Genomic DNA, 25,746 nt, shown 5'->3' on the forward strand with positions numbered 1-25,746 from the left:
TCTGAAATATTAACAATTTGGGAAGGAGAAATTTTAACATAAGCTTTACCTTGTTAAGATAATTAAGATTCAAAACAAAAACACCACAACAGTTAATCGCAGACTATCTACAGAGAAGTAGAAATTACATATAAAGTATCTGTGATGCATAAGAAAAACTTTAGTCAAACTAGGTGCTGTCAAGCATGAGATACAGGAAAAGCTGTGTAGCATTTGAATGCAAGAAAAAGACAGGAAATTTTGGAGTAGTGACTTTATTTTCTCACGTGTTTGTACTGCTTATAGAAGAATTAACTCTCTCACACCCCCAATAGCCTTATAAGGAAACAATTTTTTTAAATGGAGAATTTTGAAGAATATTCAAATAAAACCTTTGGCTAAATAACCTCTGCGACTTAAAAAAAATTGCAAATTGATTTCCAAAAATTCTTTTTTGAAAAAGAAAGAAAATGTTAATTTCTGAAACACAATTATATATTCAACTGCCAATATGCATCCCCAGCTTCTAAAACTGTCAGAATGTACCTGCTTCCAATAAGTATCAGTGAAGCAACACCACACAATGCCCGAAGCCACTACTTCTACAGAGATAGTAACAAAGCAAGAGATAATCCTTCAAAGTTTCTTCTTTTAAATGAAAAGTAAAACCAGCTTAATTTTCCTTCACATAAGGAATAGCACTGAGATCATCAAGATGAGACAACAGGAGTAAAGAAATTTGTAGTCCAGTTCATGTTAAGATATTCTAAGCAAATCATACAAACATAAATGAGTCTTCTTTTGAGCGATCCACCTAAAGCACTGTTTAGCATCACTCATTTCTAACACAGGAAGCGCAAGTAATGAAGTTGAGAAATCGATGACTTCAGAAATGGAGAACTGCACACACCTGTGCCAATCTTTCATTAATGCAAGATTCAGACAACACATTTTATAAACTATGCAGACATATATGTATTTGTCACACTTTGCACAGCTGGAAAATACTCAACCTATTTTTTTGCACAGTTTATGAAAACACACAGTTAAAAAGCCTTCTATTACCCACCTATCCATACTATTGCTCAAACCGTTCCCAATTTTTTCTCTTTCATATACATAGAACAGTATTGTTTTCCAACCCAGCTTAGGCATGTGATCAAACTTACTTGCAGTAACTGTGATTCTAGTAACCACAAGCTATTCAGCTACCCTCTAAGCACATAAGGCTGCATAATTTACACATTTAACTCATTATTATAGATAGTGTACTTTGTGGAGAGAAGTTATCCACATTGCTAAAAAAGTCAGTTATTAATTCCTTACCCTTTCTCAAACGTCACTTATATTAGCTTTTACAGATACGTACCAACTGTTTTCTGCCGTACTATGCTTCTTGCCTTTTCTGTTCCTGGAGAGCCAGTGGTTGTAGCACTGCGTTGTCTCATTGGTGCTTGTCCAGGCTGATCACGGCTCCAGCCTCTAGAAAAGGACTTATCAACTGAAGATTTTGGGAATTCATGCCCAACTCCTGCAAAAATAGAATTGCAAATCTATTCACTTCTATTCTGGTATCATCAGATATTTGTAGCTGTGCTCTTTCCAAGAGTTTTAAAGCTGGATAGAATAAATTATGTTATCAAAGCAAGCATGATTTCAAAAGCTAAACAGCTCATTACTGGTTTTTAAATATATAAGCCTACTCAGCCAGCATTAACACTGAGGGATACTCAAACTTTTTCAGAAGTGTTGGTGCTATTAAACTATTGTGCTTTTTTTTTCCTGATGGATCAAGTGTAAAACCACAAGAAAATTGGGTTTACAAAGGTTGTAGCCTGATAAAATATGTAACTACAGAAATTCTTCCTTTGCTGTTCCTGTTAGAGAAGACACACAAAATGATACATTACAGACTACTAATATTGTGGGTTTTTTTCCAAATAATCCCTGACATTTGAGGAACATGAAATAAAGATGACAAAATATTTTAACACAAAATGCAAAAGCAAAAAAAATGGGATGATGGGCTCAGAGAACAAGGCTCTTTGGAAATTCACGAAAAAATACTGTACTAAAATTAAGAAAAGATGGAGCAAATTCAGATTTGACATTTATATTGAAGTAAATAAAGCTCATATGAGGAGCTATCAAAAACAACTCTCTAAAAAAAAAAAAAGTGAACTAAAGACTATTTGCAATGTATTTCCTTATCCACATTGAATCAATGAATAGTTTGGGTTGGAAGGGACATTAAAGATCATGTAGTTCCACCCACCCTGCCATGGGCAGGGACACCTTCCACTAGACCAGGTTGCTCAAAGCCCCATCCAACCTGGCCTTGAACACTTCCAGGGATGGGGCATCCACAGCCTCTCTGGGCAACCTGTTCCAGTGCCTCCCCACCCTCACAGTGAAGAACTTCTTCCTTACATCTAATCTAAATCTACCCTCTTCCAGTTTAAAGCCATTACCCCTTGTCCTATCACCTTGTAAAAAGTCCCTCTCTAGCTTTCCTGTAGGCCCCCCTTAGGTACTGGAAGGCTGCTCTAAGGTCTCCCTGGAGCCTTCTCTTCTCCAGACTGAACAACCGCAACTCTCTCAGCTTATCTTCATAGGAGAGGTGTTCCAGCCCTCAGATCATCTTTGTGGCCCTCCTCTGGACTTGCTCCAACAGGCCCATGTCCTTCTTATGTTGGGGGCCCCAGAGCTGGACGCAGTACTCCAGCTTGGGTCTCACCAGAGCAGAGTAGAGGGGCAGAATCATCTCCCTTAACCTGCTGGTCACGCTGCTTTTGATGAAGCCCAGGATACGGTTGGCTTTCTGGGCTGCAAACACACATTGCCGGCTCACATTGAGCTTCTCGTCAACCAACACCCCCAAGTCCTTCTCCTCAGGGCTGCTCTCAATTGAACTCATGTAAACAAAAATTATACTTGATAAACAATTACAATCATTAAAAGGGCATCTTCTTGGAAAGTGAGCACTAGTACAACATGTTCATTATTATTAGCTAATAAACAGGGCCAAAGAAATTGGCATAATTTGTATGGTATTTATTACTTCCAAAGCTGGATTTAACTCTGCAACTCACATATAACAACAGAGGCTTTCTCTGGAACTCTATTACTGAAGGCTAACACGAACTCTTCTCATGTGGCTCTGTATGGGTGATACAGATGATTCAGAATGTTTTTTAAGCCTATAGTCAAATAACTATACACATTCTTATCTGACATCAGACTCCTCTCTCTTTTTTTTTTTTTTTTCTTTTTTCTAAACCACAAGAAAAAGAAGAAAGATATATAGTATAGGAAAACAAAAATGCATGGTGGTCTGAACAACCTCTCAGGGTCAACTACAGAGAAATGTATTTTTGTCCAGCTGTCACACACCAGAAGAACAAAAGTGTGAATAATGCTTTTGCTCAAGATGAGAAATTTGGAAGCATGTGAAATATTTTTAGCAAAAATAGTCTACAGGGACATCCTCTTTAAGACAGGGAATCCACAAATATTACTTCTCACTAGAAACCACAAGATATTAGTAGGAAGTACCTTCCCTCAGGTTTGACTGGAGAACCACATCAATCAGAATACAGAAAAATAAACAGTAGACTAAAAATTATACTTTTTTTTCCATCTTTATCCCTCACCCTAAATATAATCCTGCTTCTATTAGATCTCAAAGCACTTTTTAAAGCAGAGCAGTATCGTTACTCATGTTTTACAGAAGTGGAAACAAAGACAGAAATGATTGCTCATGGTCACATGCAGAAAGTCAGTCTCTGATCTGGGAAGGGAATCCAGGTTTTGCAACTCTCAATCCAGCCCTCTATCCAGGAGGACAGACTTCCTGTCCCTTACCAATTCCAGAACTGTAGCATTATAAGCAAGTAGCCACCTCCTCTCCCCATATTATGTCCTACAGAGTATTTCCTGCATTGTTTAGGAATCAGTTTAAAAACCGGTACCATTCATATGGGTTATTAAAGGTATCCTTTCTCTTAAATAGTCCAACAAGGTCACTTTGACAAAACCTGTCTTCACCATGGCTTAGTGATGAATTAGTACCCAAACAAAACTATGTTCACCCTACATTTCATCTTTAAACAACATTCATTGGATTTCAGGATCAATATTCCAATTGTGCTTGCAATAGCCACTTGCTAGCTAGCTATTTTTTACCAGACGTGTAATCATTGTTACTTTCAAGAAGTTATGATTGGGACTCAACTATTTAATTGCTTTGATAAAAGGAGAAAGGCATAACCCACTACAGCATAACATTTTAGGTTAAATTCAACAGACCTTTAAGAACTACATTCCATATGTGCCTATTTGCAGGACTGAATCTTAATGTGAGGGTTTTGTGGTGGTTCTAAAAATCAAACTTATCTGAAAGAAACTGGGTTATTTCAGGTGATAGAGAGGCCTAATTAGGTATACTAAAAAGGTTAGACCAAAATTATGCTGTGCCAAACATCTCATTACCCCATCCCAAATTCAAATGATGTGTATACAGTGTTGTCTTACCTTTGCCTTTGTGTTTTTTCTGCTTCTGCTCACTCAATTTATCCAATGGCAAGTCACTGAGGTCCAGGCTATACAAGTTTCTAGCTAGTACTTTAGTTAGTGTCTCCATTGTCAGTGACCATTCAGTGGCAAGCTCTTCCCAATATGTCAGTGATGACATTACAGACAGCAAGTCATCCCAAAGTTCTCGAGAGATGTACACATTTAGATTCGCTTTGATCCAAGCTACTATAAGAGTCTAAAAGAATAAAGTGAGAAAAGTTGGGTTCTGAACGTAAGATGACAACATTCAAATGTTACTGCTTAAAAGGAAGCTTCTAACTGTCACAGAAATTTCTGCATAGTCCTGACACTCTTTTCATCACCAGTACAGAGACTTTTACTTTACGGATCCTATTTACAGAGAAGCCACAACAGCACTCTGCAACTATAAACTTTGAAAGGATATGCTACAGCTTACTGCAAGGAATAAAAAAAACCCAAACCAAACCAAAACAAATCAGTTGGTTAGGAATGGATGGCACGGAAGATTTTGTGCTGACCTGACCTAATTTTGCAATGGAAGCAGGCTAAAACTGCACACATTGCCAGTTATCCCAACTCAACTAAGGGACAGCCATTTTTTAATTTCATAGCACCCCAAAAACCATTGTCACGGTGTCATTAAATATAAGGACAGAACGTAACAAAAGTAGCCAATTCTTTAACCCACACCCTTCAATGTTATCTGGGTAACACGATCAATGATTTAAGATGACAAACCAACAGCGGTTGTTGCATCTAATCTCTTGGTCAATATTAAGCTGAATTAATTAAAGTGAATTTATGTTTAATTGCCTGGAAAAGAGGTCCTGCAAGTCTTCCAGCTAAAGTGGAGTTTTTTCTGCCTTGATACTGCAAGAAAGTTTGGGGTGGTACTTTCAGCACAGATTCGGTAACCCTGAGCAGCACAAGTAGCATCTGTTCCCTGCAAAACAATATTAAACTTAGAGTTACCATTTTGTTATACTTCTATATATACCAGGATACTTTTAAAGATAATAACCAAGCTTGTTTTGCTCAAACAAATTCCAAACAGGACATAGTGATTACAAGCAGCCTAACTTGGCTCTTGCCAATGAAATTACTCCAATCTTCTTTTCACACTTGAGAGTGAGGAATCCCTGTCACCCTCTAACATCTTCTGCCAGGTCATTCAAGTGCTATCCCCTTCAATAGCCTGAAATTACAGGCAAAGTTTTAATTATATATCCAATGTGAGCCTTTACTTTTTGATTTTGGGGTTTTTTTTGTTATGAATGACAGGTTTTGGCAATGTTACATTATCATTAACGTACTTCATCAATTGTTTTGTGTTGTGCAATCTTTGCCATCACGGTCTAGAGTCACTTCTTTACAGGGATGTGAAACTGGGAAGAAAATACTGATCTAGTGGTATCTGTTTGCTGTTATTACTACCAAATTTCCCAGCGGCTAGCCTTGAACTAACTCTGTTTCCTCACAAGAGGAGACAAGCTTCACATGACATGAAATGCCAGCTCTACTTACCCAGAGTTCAGGAAATATTAGTGACAGATTGAATACAAGTGAAGTTAAAATGGAGTACATCAGCCATTTGAAATCCCCTTGCTACTGCTTCCTTGCAATGGAGAATGGTGGCAATACACTGCATCATTAGATACAGCTATTTAAAGGAAATCCCCTTGCTACTGCTTCCTTGCAATGGAGAATGGTGGCAAGCAATATACTACATGATCAGAGACAGCTATTTAAAGGATAGGGGGAAATAATAGAAATTAATTTGAAAGTGGGGTCCCCTGCACCTGCTAGGCACCTTAAGCACTGGAAAGGAACAAAACAGTTAAACAGTACATGGACTCCTGTACACAATTACAGATCAAGAGCAACCCACATCTGTATAATAGTTATCCATGCTTATCTGAGGATTTTTTTGTTTATTTTTAAATAAGGCTGTGAAGCTTCATGGCTGTTTTCATATTTTAGCACTTTGACACATAAGCAAAATGCCCTGGAAAGAAGTCATCAGTAGCTCCTTAACAGTAGTCTGTATAACCTAGCTTGCTTCGTTTTTCACTGAGGGCTAAACTACCTCAAACTAACTAGGTGCTTACTACTGGCTTTAACAGAGCAGACAACCTCTTCCCCTGTGGTAAGTTGCCTGTGATGTTAAAGTCCATGTATTTACTGATTTAGAGCAACTGATTCACATAGTCAATACCACTCTACTGTGTTTACTACCAAGTAAGTTTTCACATTTATCTTGTGAACTAATAATCTAAGATAAAAGCATTAGCATTTTACCATGTCTTCTTGTCCATAGTCACTTGGACTACCATGTGACGGTAGATATTAAGAATGCGTTTACACATATCAGTGTGTTCATCCAGTAGAGCTTTAATTTCATTTGCAGGTTCAAGAAAGAATATATTTGAAGAATTTATTATAAAAACCTGTAAGTAAAAAAGATTGGATGTTATGAGCTTGAAGCACTTTGACATTTTCAGCAGTTCAGTTGATAGTAACCAGGAAGAGAAAAATCTACGATTAACAGAAAAGGCTGCATATGCACTCAGAAGTATATATTTAAATATAAGTTAGCTTGACATGATGATAAAGCAACAATAAGACTGATTTTTTTCCCATTTTTTTCTACAAAACTTATTTGTGTATTTTTGCTCTCATAGACAGATGGTACAATAAACTACTCTATACAATTATTTTAATATGATGGACAAAAATGTCCCAGTAAAGAAGTCCACTGGACAAAAGTTCCACCTGTAAACCAGCAACTGACTAGTATAATATATGCTAAACTACCTGAAATAGTCCTGGTACACAGTGTGTGCTTCAGCATGACGAGGCCTGTATTATGTTCTGGGAAACTAAAGCATTCATCCCACTGTGATCAGTAAGGGTTACCAAAAGTAGGAAACAGGATACCTTCTCCAAAGTGGTTGACTTCAGTGGACAGTGAATTAGGGCTTTCAGAACAAAGATGATGAAAACAAAGTAGGCAAGGACACTGTAGGAGTTACAGGAGCTACTACTAAAGTGTTGTTATATTTTTACATAAGTTTAAGAAGTATTTGAATCACAGTGAGCCCTAGATTTCCAATTATTTTTTACCTCTCTTCCTTAATCCACATGTACAGGAAATCATTGGTTCTACAGTTGTAATTTCCCTCTACTGGGAACTTTGGATTTTAGTAATTAAAAACTATTAGTATGCAGCTTTACATTCACTAGCCTCAACTAATGAGCCTACCCTACTCTAAGTGCCTAGAAATAAGTCTATGCAAAAATTAAATGGGTCAAATGAACCTTTGTCTAAAAAACTTCAACATGAAGAATCTCCCAGACATTCTCAGATGGTTAAAACTTAGTATACATTGCAAATAGAAAAAGTACTTCACCATTTCATTTCTCAGAAATGGTTCATATTCTAGTCATTGTATGCAAAGATTATGAAGCTGAAATTATTGTAACATATGTGAATTTAAAACTGATTTCCGTTACAAAGTTTATTTCTATATATAACAGTGTACAGCACAACAGGAAGCCCTATTCAGGAAATCACTCAAGCTGTGGTAAAAATAATGAGTTCTAATTAGCGTGGTCACCCATGGTAAAAGCACACACAGTGGAGTGGCAAATGCACATCTGTTTTATTTTGTTCAGAATCAGTTTTCTTATGGATAAAAGAGTATTATGGAGGCTAGAGTAATATACACACATATATGTATGGTCATGCACATATTATACATAAAATACACACATTTTATATGACTGTAAGAGCGTTTCAAAGACCCTCAAATTATACACACTTGATTTTCTATATCCTCAACTTCAGTGAAGCATTTTGCTGAATATTTGAAATTAACACAAATTCTACCCTGCCAAATTTCCCAGAAACAGAAAACTTCTGTTAGCGAACTTCTGCAACTCTCCATTCCTCAAGGATATCACTGAAGTAGAGTGTTGTTGTGTCTGATCAAAATTTTGAAACCCTTATGTACTCATCTAATCTGTAATTCAGATAGAGATGAGAAAATATCCCAGTACACCTTATTATTGAGATTAGGAAAACTGCAGGTAATGATGTTTTGTTTGTGGTGAGTAATAGCTTAAAAGATAAAAAAGCTTCTAAGCATTCTCATTAAACGCTTAATTAGAATAATTTGAAGACATGGCACTCAAATGAGAATTATTTTTTCTGTTATATGATGAAGAGCAGAATACATGTCCTAAAGCAAAGTTAAAAGATTTTTTTACTGTGTTATCCAACACTTGTATATACATTGTCCTACTTAAGGTCAATAAAGATATAGTGAACCACTGCCATTATTCTAACACTATTTATCATCATACTTTTAAAATCTAAAATAATTTTAAAAATTCAGAGATGCTTTGAAGGACCATGGGATTCCCTTGCAGGAGTATTAGATTATATTCCACTCTTTATGTGCCAATAACAAGAGCATTATTATTAGATGAAAATTAGATATCAAGTCTATTTCATACCTGCAATACTGACTGTACTCCAGCTCGTACATTTTGCTCTTCAGTATCAATTTCGGACATTTTATGCAAAGTGTCTTCGTAACAGCCATTTCTTGCCCAGTTTGAATTTCTAACATGACTGGAGTTCATCCCTTTTTCCTGAAAAATATTTTTTCTTAAAATCCCATATATTTGTAGACAGGTATTTTGGTTTTATATTAAAGAAAAAAGGATATAATAGATATTAAACAATGGTAAACAGATGTTTAAGATGCATCTTAAAGACACAACTACATTTTAAGAAGTTTGTAGTGATTATTTTAAAGTATCTGGATGAAATAACTACTCTTTTCCTCATCCTTTTATTTGTATATAATTTTTACACAGCTGAAGGTTAGCATGCTGTATAATCCACATCTTGAGAATAGTTCATAGAACTATATGAAATTTTAAATTGAACCAACCATGTTAAAAATCTACAGATAATGGATCAAATTGGTAGCCCATTAATGCACTGTTTAATTACCATTAATTTTCCTGAACAGATACTCTGACATCAAATTAAACCACATATAATCTGTCGAGGAGGCCACTTCTCTGTCTACTAGCATATCAAAAAGATGCACAATTAATGAACAATATTTTACCTCTTCTCTTTCTTTTGCTTTCTCTGATGAATTGTGGTCAACAACATTTTGATCACAATCTACAGTTGTGCACTGCATTATTTCTTCAGGTTCTTTCATAAATAAAGGCTTGTCTTCTTGCTGAATCCATTCCTGATACACCTTTACCACTTTCCTCATGGCAGCTGCTTCACATATCGGCAACAGAAATGCCTGTGAGTAGAAAAAGAAACAAACAAAAAACCAGTTACAATACTTGAAATCAAGTTGGACTCTATAATGTACAGGTTCTAAGGGATAAGGTGGTGGTGGTGGAAATACAGCCACTGTAGGATCCTAACAAATAAATTACTCCTAAACCTAAATGTTTGCTCATTTTCTTCATCTGTAAACTCAAAACATGAAAAAAATGTTTTAACAAGAAAACTTGTCAAGGAAGTACTTGGAAAACTTCACTGCCAAAAAGATATGAGAATCCATACATGCATATCTACTCAACACCTAACCTGCTGAAATTAAGACCCAAACACTCATCAAAAATACATAAAACAAATGAGCAGAAGTTTCTATTACAACATCTTCCATTCAGAGGATTTGGAAGAGTAGAGTTAAATCAGTTCTAAATGACTAAGAAAAATTCAAGTGACACACATTACTGGTAGTCACGTATCTTATTTTTAGCTAATTGAGTTTTTACAAAACAGTATCCTTAAAACAAATGACTCCCTGAAAAGCCTTCAGAATTACTGTTTCAAAAAAGCGTGCATTTCAGTCAGTGTGGTGGCTGATCACTGCCCTCTTCCGGGAGTTTTCTGTATCTGCTGTGCTGGTAACAACTAGTCACAGATCAGAAACTTTTAACATTAGTCAGATTTTAACTAACTATAAATACATTTACGAAAGACCATGATGCCCTAATTGCATTGAAAGAAAAGAACAAATAAACTACACTAAAACATAACTTTATGGACCCCATGGTATGAATGTTGAAAACTCATTGCCCATGTCTTTAAGGAGGGCCCACTTGACACAAGCAGTACCTTCTCTCTCTGGACATAGACATTTCATACCAGCATCACACCAAAAAGAATTTTTCTATGTATTACAGAATTCAACTGACAAGTTCATCAGTCACACATGATCACTCATCAAGTCTAACAGCCTTCTGCAAGGCCGTATACATTTTTTTGTACCCTGGAGCCTAAAGTGCATAAAACTTTTTTTCTACAATCTTCCCACCATTCAGTACAACTTAACTTTTCTCCTGACTGGAATAACTTAGCCCTAATGTTTTAGAAATATTACAAACATCTGGCATATTAGAAATGAACTTACACTGAAAACTTCTGGCTAAACAATGACTTCAATGAGATCTCATAACCACACATGAAAGCCAAATAATCTACATAAATTACAGAGTGCCTTGTGAAAAGAACAAAGACAATTACCTTTGCTGTCCCTTTCGGGGGGCGGGGGGGCAGTTTCTAAATAGACCATCAATAATTTAGACTCTACATTCAATGTCTCAAACTCTGTAAACTCCTGAGTGGCAGCTGAATTCAAGTAACTCCATTATTTCCTTCAGCAATGTGTCCAAGCTCTTCAACACATCGTATGTGGATAAGCTTCTGACATTTATTTGCCTCATTTGAAAATATCCATTTCATCCAGATATACTGGAGTTTTAAAATGTTTTGTTTTCTGCTGTTTAAAGCAATTAGTGTCAAGCATTTCAATTGAAAGTTAGTATATTTTTTCTTTACTATTATTCAGAAAAATCTCTTCATCTTTTGATCTATAGCATGGGGCATAAAGAAAGTCTATCTTGTTCTGTTCCTCCACATTGAACTCAAAATTATGTATTTTGACCTTATAAATAAAGACTCCATATTCTGCCATATGTTCTCAGTTTTAATTTGTTTAATAGTTTCCAGTTCAGAAATACTATTTTGAGTATGCTCAGCTAACATTTCTGGTTGCAGTAAAGTCAGAAGCAGAAGCTGTTACCTTCTATAGCCATCTGTCCCACTCTTCTGATGAACACTATCAAGGTAAGGACATTTGCTCCTAAACCAGCTCTTTAACAGCTGCAGACTCCCACAGAAGGCTTATTTTAATATGCTTGGTTGTGAGCTCTAATAGGTACAGGGTTGATGTATGAAAAGATCAAACATTCCTGCCTATGGGGAACTGTAAAGTCTAAGTTGAATGTCGTTGAACTGGTTATTAAAGAAATAAAGTTAGAAAAATCAGGAACCAGGGATATTCTACACAGAAAATATTTCAGAGAGTGTTAACTTTTCAATTCTTAATCCTTAAAGGCAAGATGACAGAAAAAACCCTGTACATTTATATAATCTTCTGCTTAGCAAATGCTCTTGAAAGAAAACTATGACATAATCATCATTTACAATAAAATAATCAAGATTCTTGCATTCTAAAGAGGGTTCTTTACCTGTCGAAAAATCTCAGTCAGAAAATTAACATTGCTTCTTTTAGAAGAAAAGACTTTCCGGACAATTTCAATATCGGTTAAATGCTCTTCATCAATACTGCAGAGGCTGGAAGAACTTGGTTCTCTCTCTGTTAGAGTACTTGTATTAGAATGAGATTGTTCTGGCTCTGCATTTTTATCCTGCTTATCAGTACTGTCATTTTTGCTGTCCTCCCTTGAAGCCATGCTAGCAGCTGCTCTCTGAAACAAAAATTAAAGAATAGTCCATAGCTCATTTTTAGTACAACAATTGAACAGTACAATTTTAAATTATACTGCTGTATAACTTAAACAGTACAAAGAATTCAGGAAAAAAAAACCCAAACCAAAACAAAATAGGATTCACCGCATTTCAAGGCTTCTTATGTCTATTTGATTAAAAACAAAATAGCAGAATTTGAAAAAAAAAATCATAGCGAGTCCTTCTAAAGTGAATTCATAAGCAGAAAATTGTTTACAAATTCCTTTTTTAAAGTTCTTCATTAGTTGTAATTATCAGAGGAGTACACACTACTAACATAACAATTAAGAGAAAAACATGAAAACAAACACTTTTTTCTCTAGTTGGTTTTACCTGAATATTCTTTGGCACATTTTCACCTTCCATCCCAGGAATATGAGGTCCTGTATGAGGTTTTGGCTCAAGCCAGAAAGACACCAACCATCGAATAACAATAACACGAGCCTTAATAAAAGGTTCCTTTGTGCAATATATTGCCTCATTGGTTTCAGCATCTTTCTTAACCATTACATAGTGTGGCTTTGGTCTCATTTGTGGTATATCTGTAAGGAAACACAACATCTTAAAAATATGTGCAGAGGGAAAGTTATATATAAGAAAGATATCCTAAAACCATAACCAACGCACATGAACTTTCCGAGGTGCTGTTTTTTCATATTCACTGTTGCAAAACTCATCCCAAGATGTGCCAAAATGGATGTGATAGAGAAAATTTCAAGACTAGACTATAAGACATCAAAAGGCTGTAATTTTCTCCTGGAGGGAGACAATATTGTCGGTCCAACAGACTACTTGTTTCTGCTATGCAAAACCTTTAATTTTTTATCTGAAAGTGATTTCTATAGCCTTACATGCTTGCTTGCATTTTTTTTCTAAACAAGTAAACACATTTCTTTTCATTGTTTTCAGCTTTAAGCTACATGCTATACTCAATACTTAAAGATAGACTTCAGCAAACTCACTACTTCACACTTTCATTGAAAACTTCAAAGGAGTTCTAAGTATCAAAGTAACTGTTAACTAGACTAGAACATGGCCTATACAAGAAAACTATTTTCATATGGAATTAAGATATTGTCAAATTTCTTCATTATTAAGAAGTGTTTATAGTTAAGTTACTAAGCAACAATTTATGTAACTCATACCATTTTACAGCCTTTTAAGAGTCCTATACGTCACTTATCCCCTACTACCAAACCTACTGTGAAAAGCAAGTGCAGTTTAGATGCAAGAGATCACCACATTTCCTAATGCATCCCTAGAAAGATCTCTATGTTTGTCTGCAGCAATCCGCAATAAAGCAAAATAATTAGCGATAAGGGTCAAAGTTCTTTATTGATACAGATCCCAACCTCTAATCATGGCTACAATGGGAGAGCTTTAATTCCAAACTGTATTCTAACAGCAGCTGCAATAAACACAGCCGCTTCTGGCCCTCCAACAGGTGAAAGATTAATAGAACAGAGAAATCCTGCTCCAAAGCCACATGAGTTTCACAGCTTCATCTAATGCCACATGTGCACTAGCTACTTTTGCTGGACTTTGCTACCAGAGCAAGGGTACATGCATCTTCCCATGATTTAGCTGAAAGATGATTTTGTGGCAATAAGTTCTGTACTGGCTTGCAGGGAATGTAATGAATGACGCCCAGTGGCATGCCAGCTAGCAGGAACTGTGATTATTTGGGGTCTATAACCTACAATTCCATTTTCTCCATCCCATGTTCTACACGATTGTTCAGAACTGTTCAGCTCTTCTGGTTCTCTACTGTGCTAGTGACAAAGATGCTGACAGTGTCACCAGTATTCCTGAATCTGCCTCAGAAAAAAAGTGACAGTCCACTCAATGTGGATGGAAATGACATGTGCAGTAAAAACATTAAAGATGGAGTTGGGGGTGGGGTATGAACTGACATGGACAGACAGTTTTTAAATTGTGCATAATGCACATTTCTGCAGGGACAAATATCAACAGCACAGTTCAACTCCAGCCACGTATCAGCCAACTCAACACTGCAAAATGTCATTTCTTTATTTCACAACCCAAGACAGGGTGCAGAACAGTTCTGCAATACCAATCATCAATCTGAAGCAGCTACAAAACTTTCAGGTGTGAATGACCTTTCTCTGGGAGTGGTGTGCAAACTCTATTCCTAGTTCTAGAAAGGCAAGTATGAGATCAGCTCCAATACAAAAAGTAGATGAAAATTCGTCTGAGGACTGATTATGACATGTTCCGTCAGAACACATCCTGCTGCTGGTGTTTCAGTATCATGGTTTTCCACACACACAAAAAAGCCCCGCAAAAACAACAACAACAAAAAACCCCAAAAAGGAGGCAGCATGGGAAATGATGGTCCTATCCAGATATGAAGAGTGATAGATTGGACAGAGATGGTATTTCAGCACTGACTCAACTCTTCTATAGCTTGTGGTACATAAGTAAGAGATATATTCCATGGTTTTATGGGCCAGAAGGTAGTTCAAAGATACTAATGGTGGGAGTCAAAGAAGATACAAAGTAGTCATGCTGAAGAATATAGAGTTGTTTCCTGACTATATCTTCCTAATGCAAGGTCAAGAGCTGTTTTAAGGGATCCAGCATAACTTCTATGAGGTTATGGTATCATAATTCAGAAAGAACAAATCTGGATAGCAGCAAAGAAATAATCAGCTACTATCTAGGCAATTAACTTATGACAGCCACATACACTTTTAGGCATTTGAAATGAATACAGCCTACCTGCCAGACTGCTGTAAAGGTTTCCTTTGACATTACAAATACACAACACAACATCCAGCACCAGCACTGAGGATATCCAAGTTGGTATATCTCAGTGTCATTTCAACAGCCACATATAAAAGTAGTGATAAACTCGTCATGATGCTGCTAAACTGAGGAACGTTTCCAGAACAGACTTTAAAGTTACATCCACTATTTTTAATGGAAGCATTATTTTTAGAGGAAAAAACTGCATGACTCTTGCATACCATCCACCTAGAGTAAGTAACAAATGCACAGAATACTTTTTTAAAAGCTTACAAAGAGTTTATTTACTACAAATAAAAACCAGTACATTGTTTTCATTCTGTGGAAAGCAGCAGGTTAGTAAGAAAATTAAAAATTAATATATCTTAAACAGAAGCATGTATAACAGCACAATCAGCAAAAAAAGGAAGCAAATGCCTGGTAGCACAGTATTTAAAGATGCAAAAATCAGTTCTCTCTGCTATCGATTAGCATTCAGCAGGGCGTGAAGACTGCAATACTAACAGTATTTTCAAAAGGACAAGACGTCCTGTAGACATGTAGTAAACATGTCTTTGCAGCACACTGTCTCCTTCTGTAGTTTCATTATATCCTCTCAAAACATTCTCTCTCTCTATTCCCTCTCAACTGTATTGTGCGCTGCAGCTGCTTCTCAAATGTATCTTCCTTCAGTCATTTCTTGTATTTTCGTATTTCTGTCCATCTTGGAAATAGGTGTCAAGGCTCCAGATGAGGACACTGATGTAAAACCAAAGCAAAACAGAAGCTTATTAGATTGACTCAAATAGCCCAAGAGGAAATACTCCCTTCCCCCAGCTTTCCATTTTTCTTTCCGTTTTGTTTTGGGCTTTCCCCACCCGCTGGCCTTCCCCCTCTGGGGACTTGATGTAAGCTGGTGCCAAAAAGGCCAGGAAGCTGAGGTGGTGGAAGACATATACAGGGTAGAAAATTAAAAGGCTAGCAAAACCACATTTATAATGGTGGACACTTGCAGTTTTAACCACACTTAACTTTTTAAGGCAATAAAGGGTTCAGAAGGAATGAAGAGCTGCAGGGAGCTGTAGGACACCCACTTTATTGTTTCCCTGTAAATGAAGTTGCCCATCTAAATGGCTTGGAAATGGCACGTTACTATGATTGAAGAAACAACGCCCCTGGAATCTTACTGCCATATCTGTAGTTCTTACTAAATAGTTTCTAAAGACTATCTTACCGAATCTAAACAGGTGTTAAAAGGCATTCAAAACAAAACAAAAGAATCTCATGGGCTCTTCTAAGCCTGTATTGCTCTTCTAAGCCTGTAATACTCAAGCCAGAATTTGGAGGAAGCACAGTATTAGCTTCTTGTAACTGGAATGCTCAGCGCTTGTTACTGTAACCAATACACTTATCTGAAAATCTACCTTAACAGAAAGAAAAAAAATCTCAATCCAATATACTATCTCTAGTAAAGCCCTGTACCAATGCTTGGTTACTAAAACTACTGTTTTGATTTATACCTCATGACTTCTCCTAAATTAAACACTACACCAGTACCATAAGAACTGTTTTTAGCAGCAGGCTCAGTGCCCAAGTTTGCCCTTTTTTCTCCCTAAATGGTGTCAATTTTGTTCAGAACAGGCACAGGATTGTTTTCAACTAAGGTGGAAAGATACAAGCCAGAGAAGAACTTCTTAGAGGAGAAAAGACTATTCTACTTACCAGTGTTTCTATTGCTTTCAATACTGTATTCTTCCCCTTCCCAAAATCTTTGTCATTGTTGCTGACTTTGCACTGTTTAAGGCACTGACAGTAGTTTTGGAGATCTGTGCCCATTTCTTCTTCTTGTTCCCCATTGTCCTCTTCTTTACTAAGACCTTGGAAGTTTCTTGTTTATGGTTCACAGAAAAAGAGAGGACTACAGTAACACTTCTATGGAAGACACAATCAAGATCTTCATAGAAAGAGAATATACTGTTCCCACATTTCTTGTTTGAGGACGTCAAGCAGCAGTAGGTTTGCTTTCTCAGCATTGCCTACCATCCCTCTTGTAGCTATTTTATCAGTGAACCTCTTCAGTTATCTTCACACAACTCTTGTTTTACTGTTGCTCATGGATGGATTTATACTGTTTCTTCCCGCCCAGATGAGAAAGTCCACTGTTTATCTTTCCCTGGAGAACATGGTTTTGAAACATCCATCTCTGAAGAAATCCAAATACATGTACATGGACTGGCAGAAACTAAGACCTTGTCAACAAACTTCCCCAACAGCTTGAATTTAGAATATGAAATTGTGTCTGGAGATCACTACTAATCCTTGTGAGATGCTGCATCAACAGGTAAGAGGAGCTGTGAACTTTCCATATTATTCAAGTAATGAAATGGCAGCTTAAAGCCTGTGTAGGTGGTATTGCTTTGCAAACTAGAGTCTTGAACTCTTGTCGGCTTACAACCAACATGTGCATGGGTGTGTGCAAACCTGAGCTAGCAAAATCAAGATTTGCAAACAACGTTCTAGTTTAGAATGGGCTAAAAACCTCTGAGCAAAACTCTAGTTAGGTTTGCTTAGCAAACACCTAAAATTCCGCTCTCTCTATGGAAAGATATATTCTAGCACCATCAGCTTTAAAGATTGTGTTAAACCCTAGCTTCCTCTTCTTACTGCAAGCTCCTGACAAAACATAGTTGACACAAACCTGTAACTAACTTTGCCCTGTCTGAACTATGAGCAAGCACCATATGATCCAAACATTATGATTCTGTACAGATAAAGCCAACATCCCCCAAAGAACAGCACATGAACACCTTTTATCTCAGCAGCCGTAGTTTCTCTTCAGAGCACAACTTAAATCAACAGAGGTCACATTAAAGAACTGTTTTACAAGAACATTTAATTTACCTGCATCAGGTTAATAGAGCAAGATTGACTCTAATGAAAGGATCAGGTGCCTCCACAAACAGAGAACTGAAAACCATGAACAGGAACCATAACACGTTCTTTCATAAGAAATACTTTTGGAGAATGTTCTTTATGGGAATCATGAGTCAAGCAAAAAACTGCTTTGCTATACTCTCTATTACAGAAAATGTAATGATTTCATCAGCTGTATTAACACTTACCAAGTATAGGGTTATACAAGCTGGTTTCCTTACAGATGTTTGGGAAAATAGAAGGTAAGTAGTATTTCTTAAAATTTGAGAATAAAAATGAAAATCCCTTTTCCTGGTTTTCCTTGTTCTTCCATTCTAAACTCTTAACCTTAAAAAAAGAAGTTGGATAAAGTAAACATCGAGAAGTAGAAAAGAAAGATGACTGATGAAATGTCTTCTTTCTAAGTTATTTCTTTGGAACAAAACCATACACATTTTAATAAACACTTTTAGAAAGATGGAACAGAAACTGACTAGGAAATGTCAATGAAACAAAGACTATCTACTTCCAGGGCAATGGGCCTTTAGAATAGAATATACATACCTACATACATATATATCTCCTCAATGTAATTCAACAGAATGGGTGACTAATATAGAAATTAGTGACATGAAGTTCTTTGGCAGAACTTAGTATCAAAGAAGTAACTATTCAGCTTGAAATTATCAGTGCCTCTACAGAGACTTCAGCAAGACTTTAGCATTCACATAGTGAACAAGTTCTATGACACCTGTTTCAATGACTTACCTAAATTTAAACGTAATACTTTCAGTTCATTACAGAGAGGGCAGCTGTCTTCAAAAATGTAAGGGGTATTTTTATTCAAAATGAACAGTCATCATTAAGCTTACCCTACAAGTCACAAGTATGGTGACCTCTATTCAACGTGGGAGATGCTGGGGGCAACAAAATGAGGTTGCAAGTTATTCCAGCACCGCAAGTTCACAGAGTAAGATAGATAAAGGGAAGCCATTAAATGTTTCAGTTTAACATTGGCCATATTTGTGCACTGTCCATCTTCTCTAGCACAACCTGCAAAAGTGTGAAGAAAAACTTAGGGATAGGTACCCAAATGGGTTCTGCTGGACAAGTCTGACCCAGAAGGCAGTACCCTGGAACACCTACAGCATGTTATGTAGTCAAGCAGTTCGCTGGGCATGTGACAGCACAGCAGGCTCAGAAGCAGCATGTGCTAACTGGCCAGCAAATCAATTACATAAAGTATAATAGCTAGGCCACAGTTTTTGATAGGAGCTCTTGCCATGCCCTGTCCTAGGCTTTTCAAGTACTGGCTGAGATCATGGAAGTGTCAAAGTATGAAGGGAAGGACACAGCGTGCACCTGAGTTGCACACTGTGGACTAGATACTCATTCAAGTCTTCATTTGCTGTGCACAGTTCAGCTCCATTATCTGCATTTTAGGTAGCCTGGGATCTGCAAGATCTTATCACCTTGTGTTCACAGAGCAATGCCCCCAAGCAAGTGTAATCTCAGCAGTGCAGCTACTGTCAAGCAGAACTCAACTCATAAGCTTTGTCAGATCGTAAATATTCCAAATATGTACTGTTTCCCATTGCTTGTCTTTTGAAGAGGTTCACTTGCTTAGCTGTAGCAGTAATCCCAAATTTTCTCTGTGCAGTGTACTATATTACACTTGGGCTTACAAGTCTCCTAAAACTAAAGTCCCAGAAAGTACAGTTAAGACATCAACAGGAGTCATCGCACCATCCCTGCAAGATCTGCGTGGTAAATATCTTGTTGATCGGGGGGGAAAACAAACAAACAAACAAAAAACCCCCAAAAAACCAACCCCCAAAAACCCCAAACCCACAAGCTCTTGCTAGAAAGCCATAATCCCTGTATCATGCTCTAAACACCCTGGAGCATTTCTCCTAACCAGGGCTTTCCAGCAGCTCAGTGTTTCCATTAAAGAATGGAGAGGCTGTATGGTTAATCTACAGTAACAGCAGAAATTCCAGAAACATAGCTGGAGGAAAAATATGACCCTAAGCACAGACACTGGCAGTCCCAGTCTTACAGAAATAGGATGTCAGACTCAACTGTTTGTTTGGTTTTGTCAGCTAGCCTGAGTACAAATGTATAAAAAAGGCCAGCAAAAGTTTGGGACTCGTTAAAAGCCTGTATCACAAAAATCCAATGCCTTCAGTTAGAAGTTTCCCCTTAGTTTGAAAAGCAAAGTCCCTGACCACCACAAAACCCACATAATAAGAGTGAGCCCAGTTGATCCTTCTACTGGTTGAAGGCAACAGGGCAGGGAGGGGGAGATGAAAACGGGAAGGGAGCTGGAATTAGCATTGCTGAAAGTGACAGGCAAGTCTTGTTTTTTCTCCGTGCTGCAATCTGATGCAAGACCCTGTGGTAACAAGACCTATGAATCTTCACACAGAAGGCACGTGAAGATTTTCTAGGAGAATTCACTTTTTATGAAGGACACTTGAGGGAGGGGCGAGGGGGAGAAATGTTTAAAACATTTTCATATACATTTGCAGTGCTACTAGTAAATGTCTTCTTGTAATGAAGAAACAGGTGTTAGTTGTTTCATATTTGTTTGCTGGAAAACTATTGAACATACCTGAATTACTATGTATTTCAAAAGTGCTTCTAAGAAATAGCTTGTTAAATCTTCTTGTCCTTTATCCCCTGACTGTGGAGGAACAAGTGGAGTGATCTCCTCTATAGTCACTTGAGCTATTTAAAAAAAAAAAAAAAAAAAAAAAAAAAGAAAAAGAAAAGGAAGAAGAAATACATCTAACATTTAGACATTTCTTCCCATGCATAAATATCTACCAAGTTATCAAAGTAGAAATGCACTGGGGTAAGATGAGACAGTTACAGGCAAAACAATCGACCCACAGATTAATGAAAAATAGGACATTTTAGGTAATAAACCACCTCAGAACTAATTTCTTACATATACAAAAACACTACAGATAATAACTAAGTTCTCCCTATGCACCTTGGGAATCTCACCTGCCAAGACCCAATTTTTCCAAAAGGTGTAATCCATTTCTTCTGGAATTTATGCAAACAATAGTGTAACTTGTGTTGCACAAATGCCAAATCTTTATTTACATCTCTCATGATTTTCTTCATTTAGCAGTTGATCAGTTACATTTGTGTTAAGTTTTACTAGCTTTATCCTTCCTTTGCCTCTACAGTGAAGCTACTTCAGAGTTTTTCTCTTGTTCCTGTAGTTAGATGTTCTCATTTCACTCTGCATTTCTATGCTGTCTATATCCCCTCTAGATTTGTTCCTCCTTTCCCGCTCTAGAGCTATAACACAAGATAACTCCAAAACAGGGCTTAAAGTATGTAGTAAACTTTTATCTGCAGAGCTATCCTGCCACAAAATTCATCTGCTAAGTTTCAGTAAATTTAATTACCAGTCAAGGAGACACTGCTTGCTTCTACAAGCAATGCTTGTGTCAGCTCTAAAACACTGGGTGGAGGTGGAGAAAAGGCAACAGCACTTAATGTTCAGATGAAAAAGTGGTTATCTTCTTATTCACATTTATGTGAATGCACAGTTTGCACTTATGACCCCATCCAATTGCAATTCATTAATAAATAAGCTTAAATTCCCATTAACAGGAATAAATCTAGTTAGGAGGCAAGAGGCTCCCCAAAGTAACCAGTATCTGATACTTACTGCTATAGTAAGTAGTCAAAGGAAAAACTGTCATAAGAATCATCTTAAGAGAAAAATCATCCTCGCTCTATTGATTAGTGTCAAGATAATGATCTTCACATTAAAAAAAAAATCTAGAAAGTATAAAAAGCTTATCTCAGAATGCTCAAGCCTTTCCACTGATGCAGACCTTTCTGACCTCAGGTTTTGCAATTTACAAGGTCCAATTCTTTTGGAAGACTCCAAGCCTCAAGAATACCACAGCTTCAATTGCCCGGTCAAACCCAGGCACAGCAGGAAGAGCAACCATTTGGCTTTACGTATTGCCCTAACAACCACTATTCTCTTGAAAGCCATACCAGAAACTGCTTTGCATAGCTTGCTCCTTAAGACTATGGCCAAAGCCAGTGCAAATGTTCAAAACAAGCAGAACCCACCTGTGCAAGTTTGCAGCAGATGCAGCATCTGCTTGTAAATCTTAAGAAGAATTACATAAAATCGGTCAGTTTATTTTCACCCACTATGTGTTAAGCTGCTATAGCCATACTTCCTAAAACAACACAAAACAAAACAAAAAACAACCCACCCTGAAAAACAACAAAAAAAGACAAAGTTACTATTGCAAGAAGACCTGATAAACTGCCAAGAAACTCATTAACAGCTCCATAAGCTCCCTGGGTACATATCTATGTTACTGCTTTGTTACTTCAACTTGTCTTTTCTGTGCTGAGAATTGAATTATGGAGAGAATTGAGTAATATTAAAAATTACTTACTTTCTTGAACATTAAGTGGAGGGTTAATGAGATTATCTAGTGTTCGAGGGCCATATTCAGACTGTGGTGATGAAAATCCAGGAATCAAGCAAGAAAACATCCATAATTGTTCTTTACTACAGTTATTCTGAAGTGCTTGCAACCACAAAAGAAAGAGACGCACACCCTCTCGCCGTATCTTAAAGGTAAAAAACAGAACAAGTTAACTTGTCCCAGAACATAAAAAAGCATTTCCATTTGTCCTGAGGGAGAAGGGGAGTGGTAGAAAAAGACAAGAATAGACACACAGTATGACCACCAGCAATCAGCAGAGCCAAGCTAACACATCTGCTGCTCCTGCTGAAATGCAAGGACAACCCTGGCACATTCACTGCTGTTTGCCTCACAGAATCCCTTACACAAGGTTTTCTCTGAAAGAAGAGGAAGAAAACCAACATGTCTAGTCACTTGTTTGACTACAGCACTGCAAGAATTTTTCAGAAAACACGAAGACCGTCGTAAAATTTCTAAATATGTTCGTGAGTTATAACAACAGAGTGAGCTTTTTGCAGCAGAAGGACCCGTTCTACCCTCTTCTATTCCTTCTTCAAGAAAGGTGATGGAGTCCTAGAGCAGTCCCCTCATGGCACTCACACTGGAGAATTTCAGCACCGGGCAAGCCTGCAGGTGGTTTACAGGGGAGTGGCATGGTTGGTTGCTGCAGTACCAAAACTACTTGTTATGCTTGGGTGGCTTTAGTCCCATGGTCAACCATTATTAGACTGCCCACCAACAGGTCTCTTTGGCATAGGTAATCTTCCACTTCTAAGACAGCTGAGCCCCAAAACCACAGCCTGAGCCCCCCAAACAGTTTCCTTGCCCTTAACAATGAATAGTTAAGACTTACTGCTGCTTTAGTGCAAAATCCTTCAAACCATTTGCACACATTCTTAACTTGGCTACTCTATATAAACACATTACTACTGTGATAAAGCTCTACTGAGATAAAGCTCATGATGTGAAGTGATTCTTTCATGAAACACAAGTCATGATCTGGTTCTCATTCCTATGCTTTTACCATAAAAATTCGCCCTTTTGTTCTTATTTGTATTTTTAAGTATTTTACACAAAAGTAGTATGCAACTTTTTCCAATACCTTTAATGAATTTCCAGTATGAAGAAGCTTCTTTAAAATCAAACCTGAAAAGAAGAAGAAAAAACCCCCATGTATTTGTTTGTTTGTTATTTCTTTGTTAAAAGTAAGATGTCAGAGTTCTCGGTCAGACTTGATAGTAACTTTTAAACAAGTCCTTGGCAATCTCCAATTTAATCTTGGTGAACTTGATATCCTCAGGCAACTCTCTCAATGCCAGAAGGAAAAAAACCCAAAGATCACCTTTCATAGCTTCCTCATGCTCCATAACATCTTTCCACAAGGACTTTTTGGTATGTGTACATTAAAAGTAAATGATTCTCAAGTCATTAATGTGCATAATATCAGCATTCCCCATTTACAAATACATACCTCACCCCAATTTTGAAATTTATTACTAAGGGAGAAAAAATTAGGGAAAAAATATAAATTACAAAGCAACTTTCCACCTGCCCTTGTTCTCTCTCAGCCACTGTTCTATTTCCAGATTCCCAGATTTAATTTTATCTAGAAGACCATTCATTACACTGGTGGGTTTTTTTGTTTGGTTTTTTTTTTTCCTTCCCCTAGCTTGCAAGAGTTTCAAGACCATAATCTCTGTTACACCACTTAAAGGTTAAGGAAATGAGTAGCACAAACTACTAATAGCTACTAATAAAAAATAAGGTTTAAAAAAGAAAAAAATCAACTTACCAATACTATGAAATTGCCATCTCTGATTAATCCTTTCTGGAAGGAGTTGCAAAATTTTCTACGAAAAACAGAACCCAAGGATCTATGTTACAGATATCGCTCTCAGAAGACCAAAGAGCACTTTCACAAAGGCCACACATCAGAAGCTGAAGGGTTAACTTATAAAATTTCCATACTGCTTTCCTTGGAAGCATTACTGTTCTTTCAAGATAATCCCACTCCTAAAGCTAAGAAGCCCAAAGGCTCTGACAGACTGTCTGGCAAGTCCTGCATTGGAGACTTCAGATGTTACTGCAGTTTATCTGGCTCCACTGCCTCCCTGCTGGATATTGCTGCTTACAGCATAGGGAGTGGAATGGGATGAGTATCTGTCTCAGTTGCTCTGGTTCACGACAAGTTGTATTAGGTTATTCCACCTCTATGGCGCCTTAAGCTAGGACGCTCAGCTGTCAACTTGCCTCTGTGGCACCAGCAAGCATTTGTTTCAGCCTTCTCAACAGAGGGGTAATGAGCTACAGCAAAACAACGAAGACCTGGGGCAATAATGGTCTAACACCTCTCCAGCTAGATTGGAGGATGATCATCTTCAGATGGTAAAAAACAGAGCACAGTTAGTGACAGAGGCAGTTAAAAAATCTATTATGTAGCACTTCAATATTTATGCTAGAGGCAGTAGCAACGTGTAAGTAACCCGATTTCCCAAATGAATTCCTGGCCATGGCCCTCCAGCAGCCTGTGCAACCGCTTCCAAAGCACAGGTCACCTAACATCCCTTTACGTAGGAACTGGTGAACAAATGAACTAGCTCTCTTCAGATTCACTATCCTTGTAACAGCTAACCCTACACTTCTAAGCACCAACATACCTTAAAAAAAAAAAAAAAAGAAAAAAAAAAGAAAAAATCTTGAATTTGTATTCAACCATGTGATAAGCATTCATCAGCTTTCCGTTTTACATATTTTTAAAAACCACAATCCTTGTCCTATAATTAGAAGCCTCCATCAAAAAGGAAAGACAAAAACTTGACATTCTAAGCTATTCCTAAACTATAGTCTCTGCTCAGAAATGTTCCGATTTCATTAAATTAGTTTCTAACTCATCTTAATTAAGTCAAGATATGCTTTTGGTAAGGATATTGTAAAATGCTATTTTCAAATAATAAATCTCTTCAAAAATAAAAGGGATCTGTAAAAACTAATTCTGCAGTAGTAATCTATTATGAGAAAAATCAGAGATAACATGCAATCAAAAGGTGAAAAAGATCATGACTAATCAGAGATCACCTTTATAAGAATTTCGAAGTGTATAATACATTGGGGGGGGGGGGGGGGGGGAAGACCACCACCAAAAAGTAATGAACTATCTGCAGACACAGAAAACATCTTTTTCCAGCTAAGACATCTTCCTGCAAAACTGCAAGT

The 25,746-nt window shown here is 37.2% G+C and overlaps 1 protein-coding gene across 15 annotated transcripts in view; it reads right to left on the reverse strand.

Moving 5' to 3' along the window:
- The window catches only part of RALGAPA1 (Ral GTPase activating protein catalytic subunit alpha 1), a 135,020-nt gene that overhangs the window by 95,793 nt on the left and 13,481 nt on the right, over positions 1–25,746 (reverse strand). For 13 of the 15 annotated variants that reach the window (XR_008234504.1, XM_052782628.1, XM_052782626.1 and 10 more), the window contains exons 4-16: positions 24,326–24,383; positions 23,636–23,679; positions 22,501–22,678; positions 20,670–20,785; positions 18,265–18,403; positions 12,728–12,936; positions 12,115–12,354; positions 9,681–9,872; positions 9,055–9,192; positions 6,835–6,983; positions 5,350–5,479; positions 4,513–4,750; positions 1,349–1,510 (exon numbers count right to left, since the gene is read on the reverse strand). Coding sequence is in view for 14 of the 15 variants with exons in the window: in XM_052782628.1 (XP_052638588.1) it covers positions 1,349–1,510; positions 4,513–4,750; positions 5,350–5,479; positions 6,835–6,983; positions 9,055–9,192; positions 9,681–9,872; positions 12,115–12,354; positions 12,728–12,936; positions 18,265–18,403; positions 20,670–20,785; positions 22,501–22,678; positions 23,636–23,679; positions 24,326–24,383 (1,993 nt within the window). In the remaining variant the exon portion in view is untranslated. The other 2 variants (XM_052782632.1, XM_052782633.1) reach the window with 2 other exon arrangements.

The sequence above is a fragment of the Harpia harpyja genome, chromosome 3 (assembly GCF_026419915.1).
Source record: "Harpia harpyja isolate bHarHar1 chromosome 3, bHarHar1 primary haplotype, whole genome shotgun sequence".
NCBI classification, from domain to species: Eukaryota; Metazoa; Chordata; class Aves; order Accipitriformes; family Accipitridae; genus Harpia; species Harpia harpyja.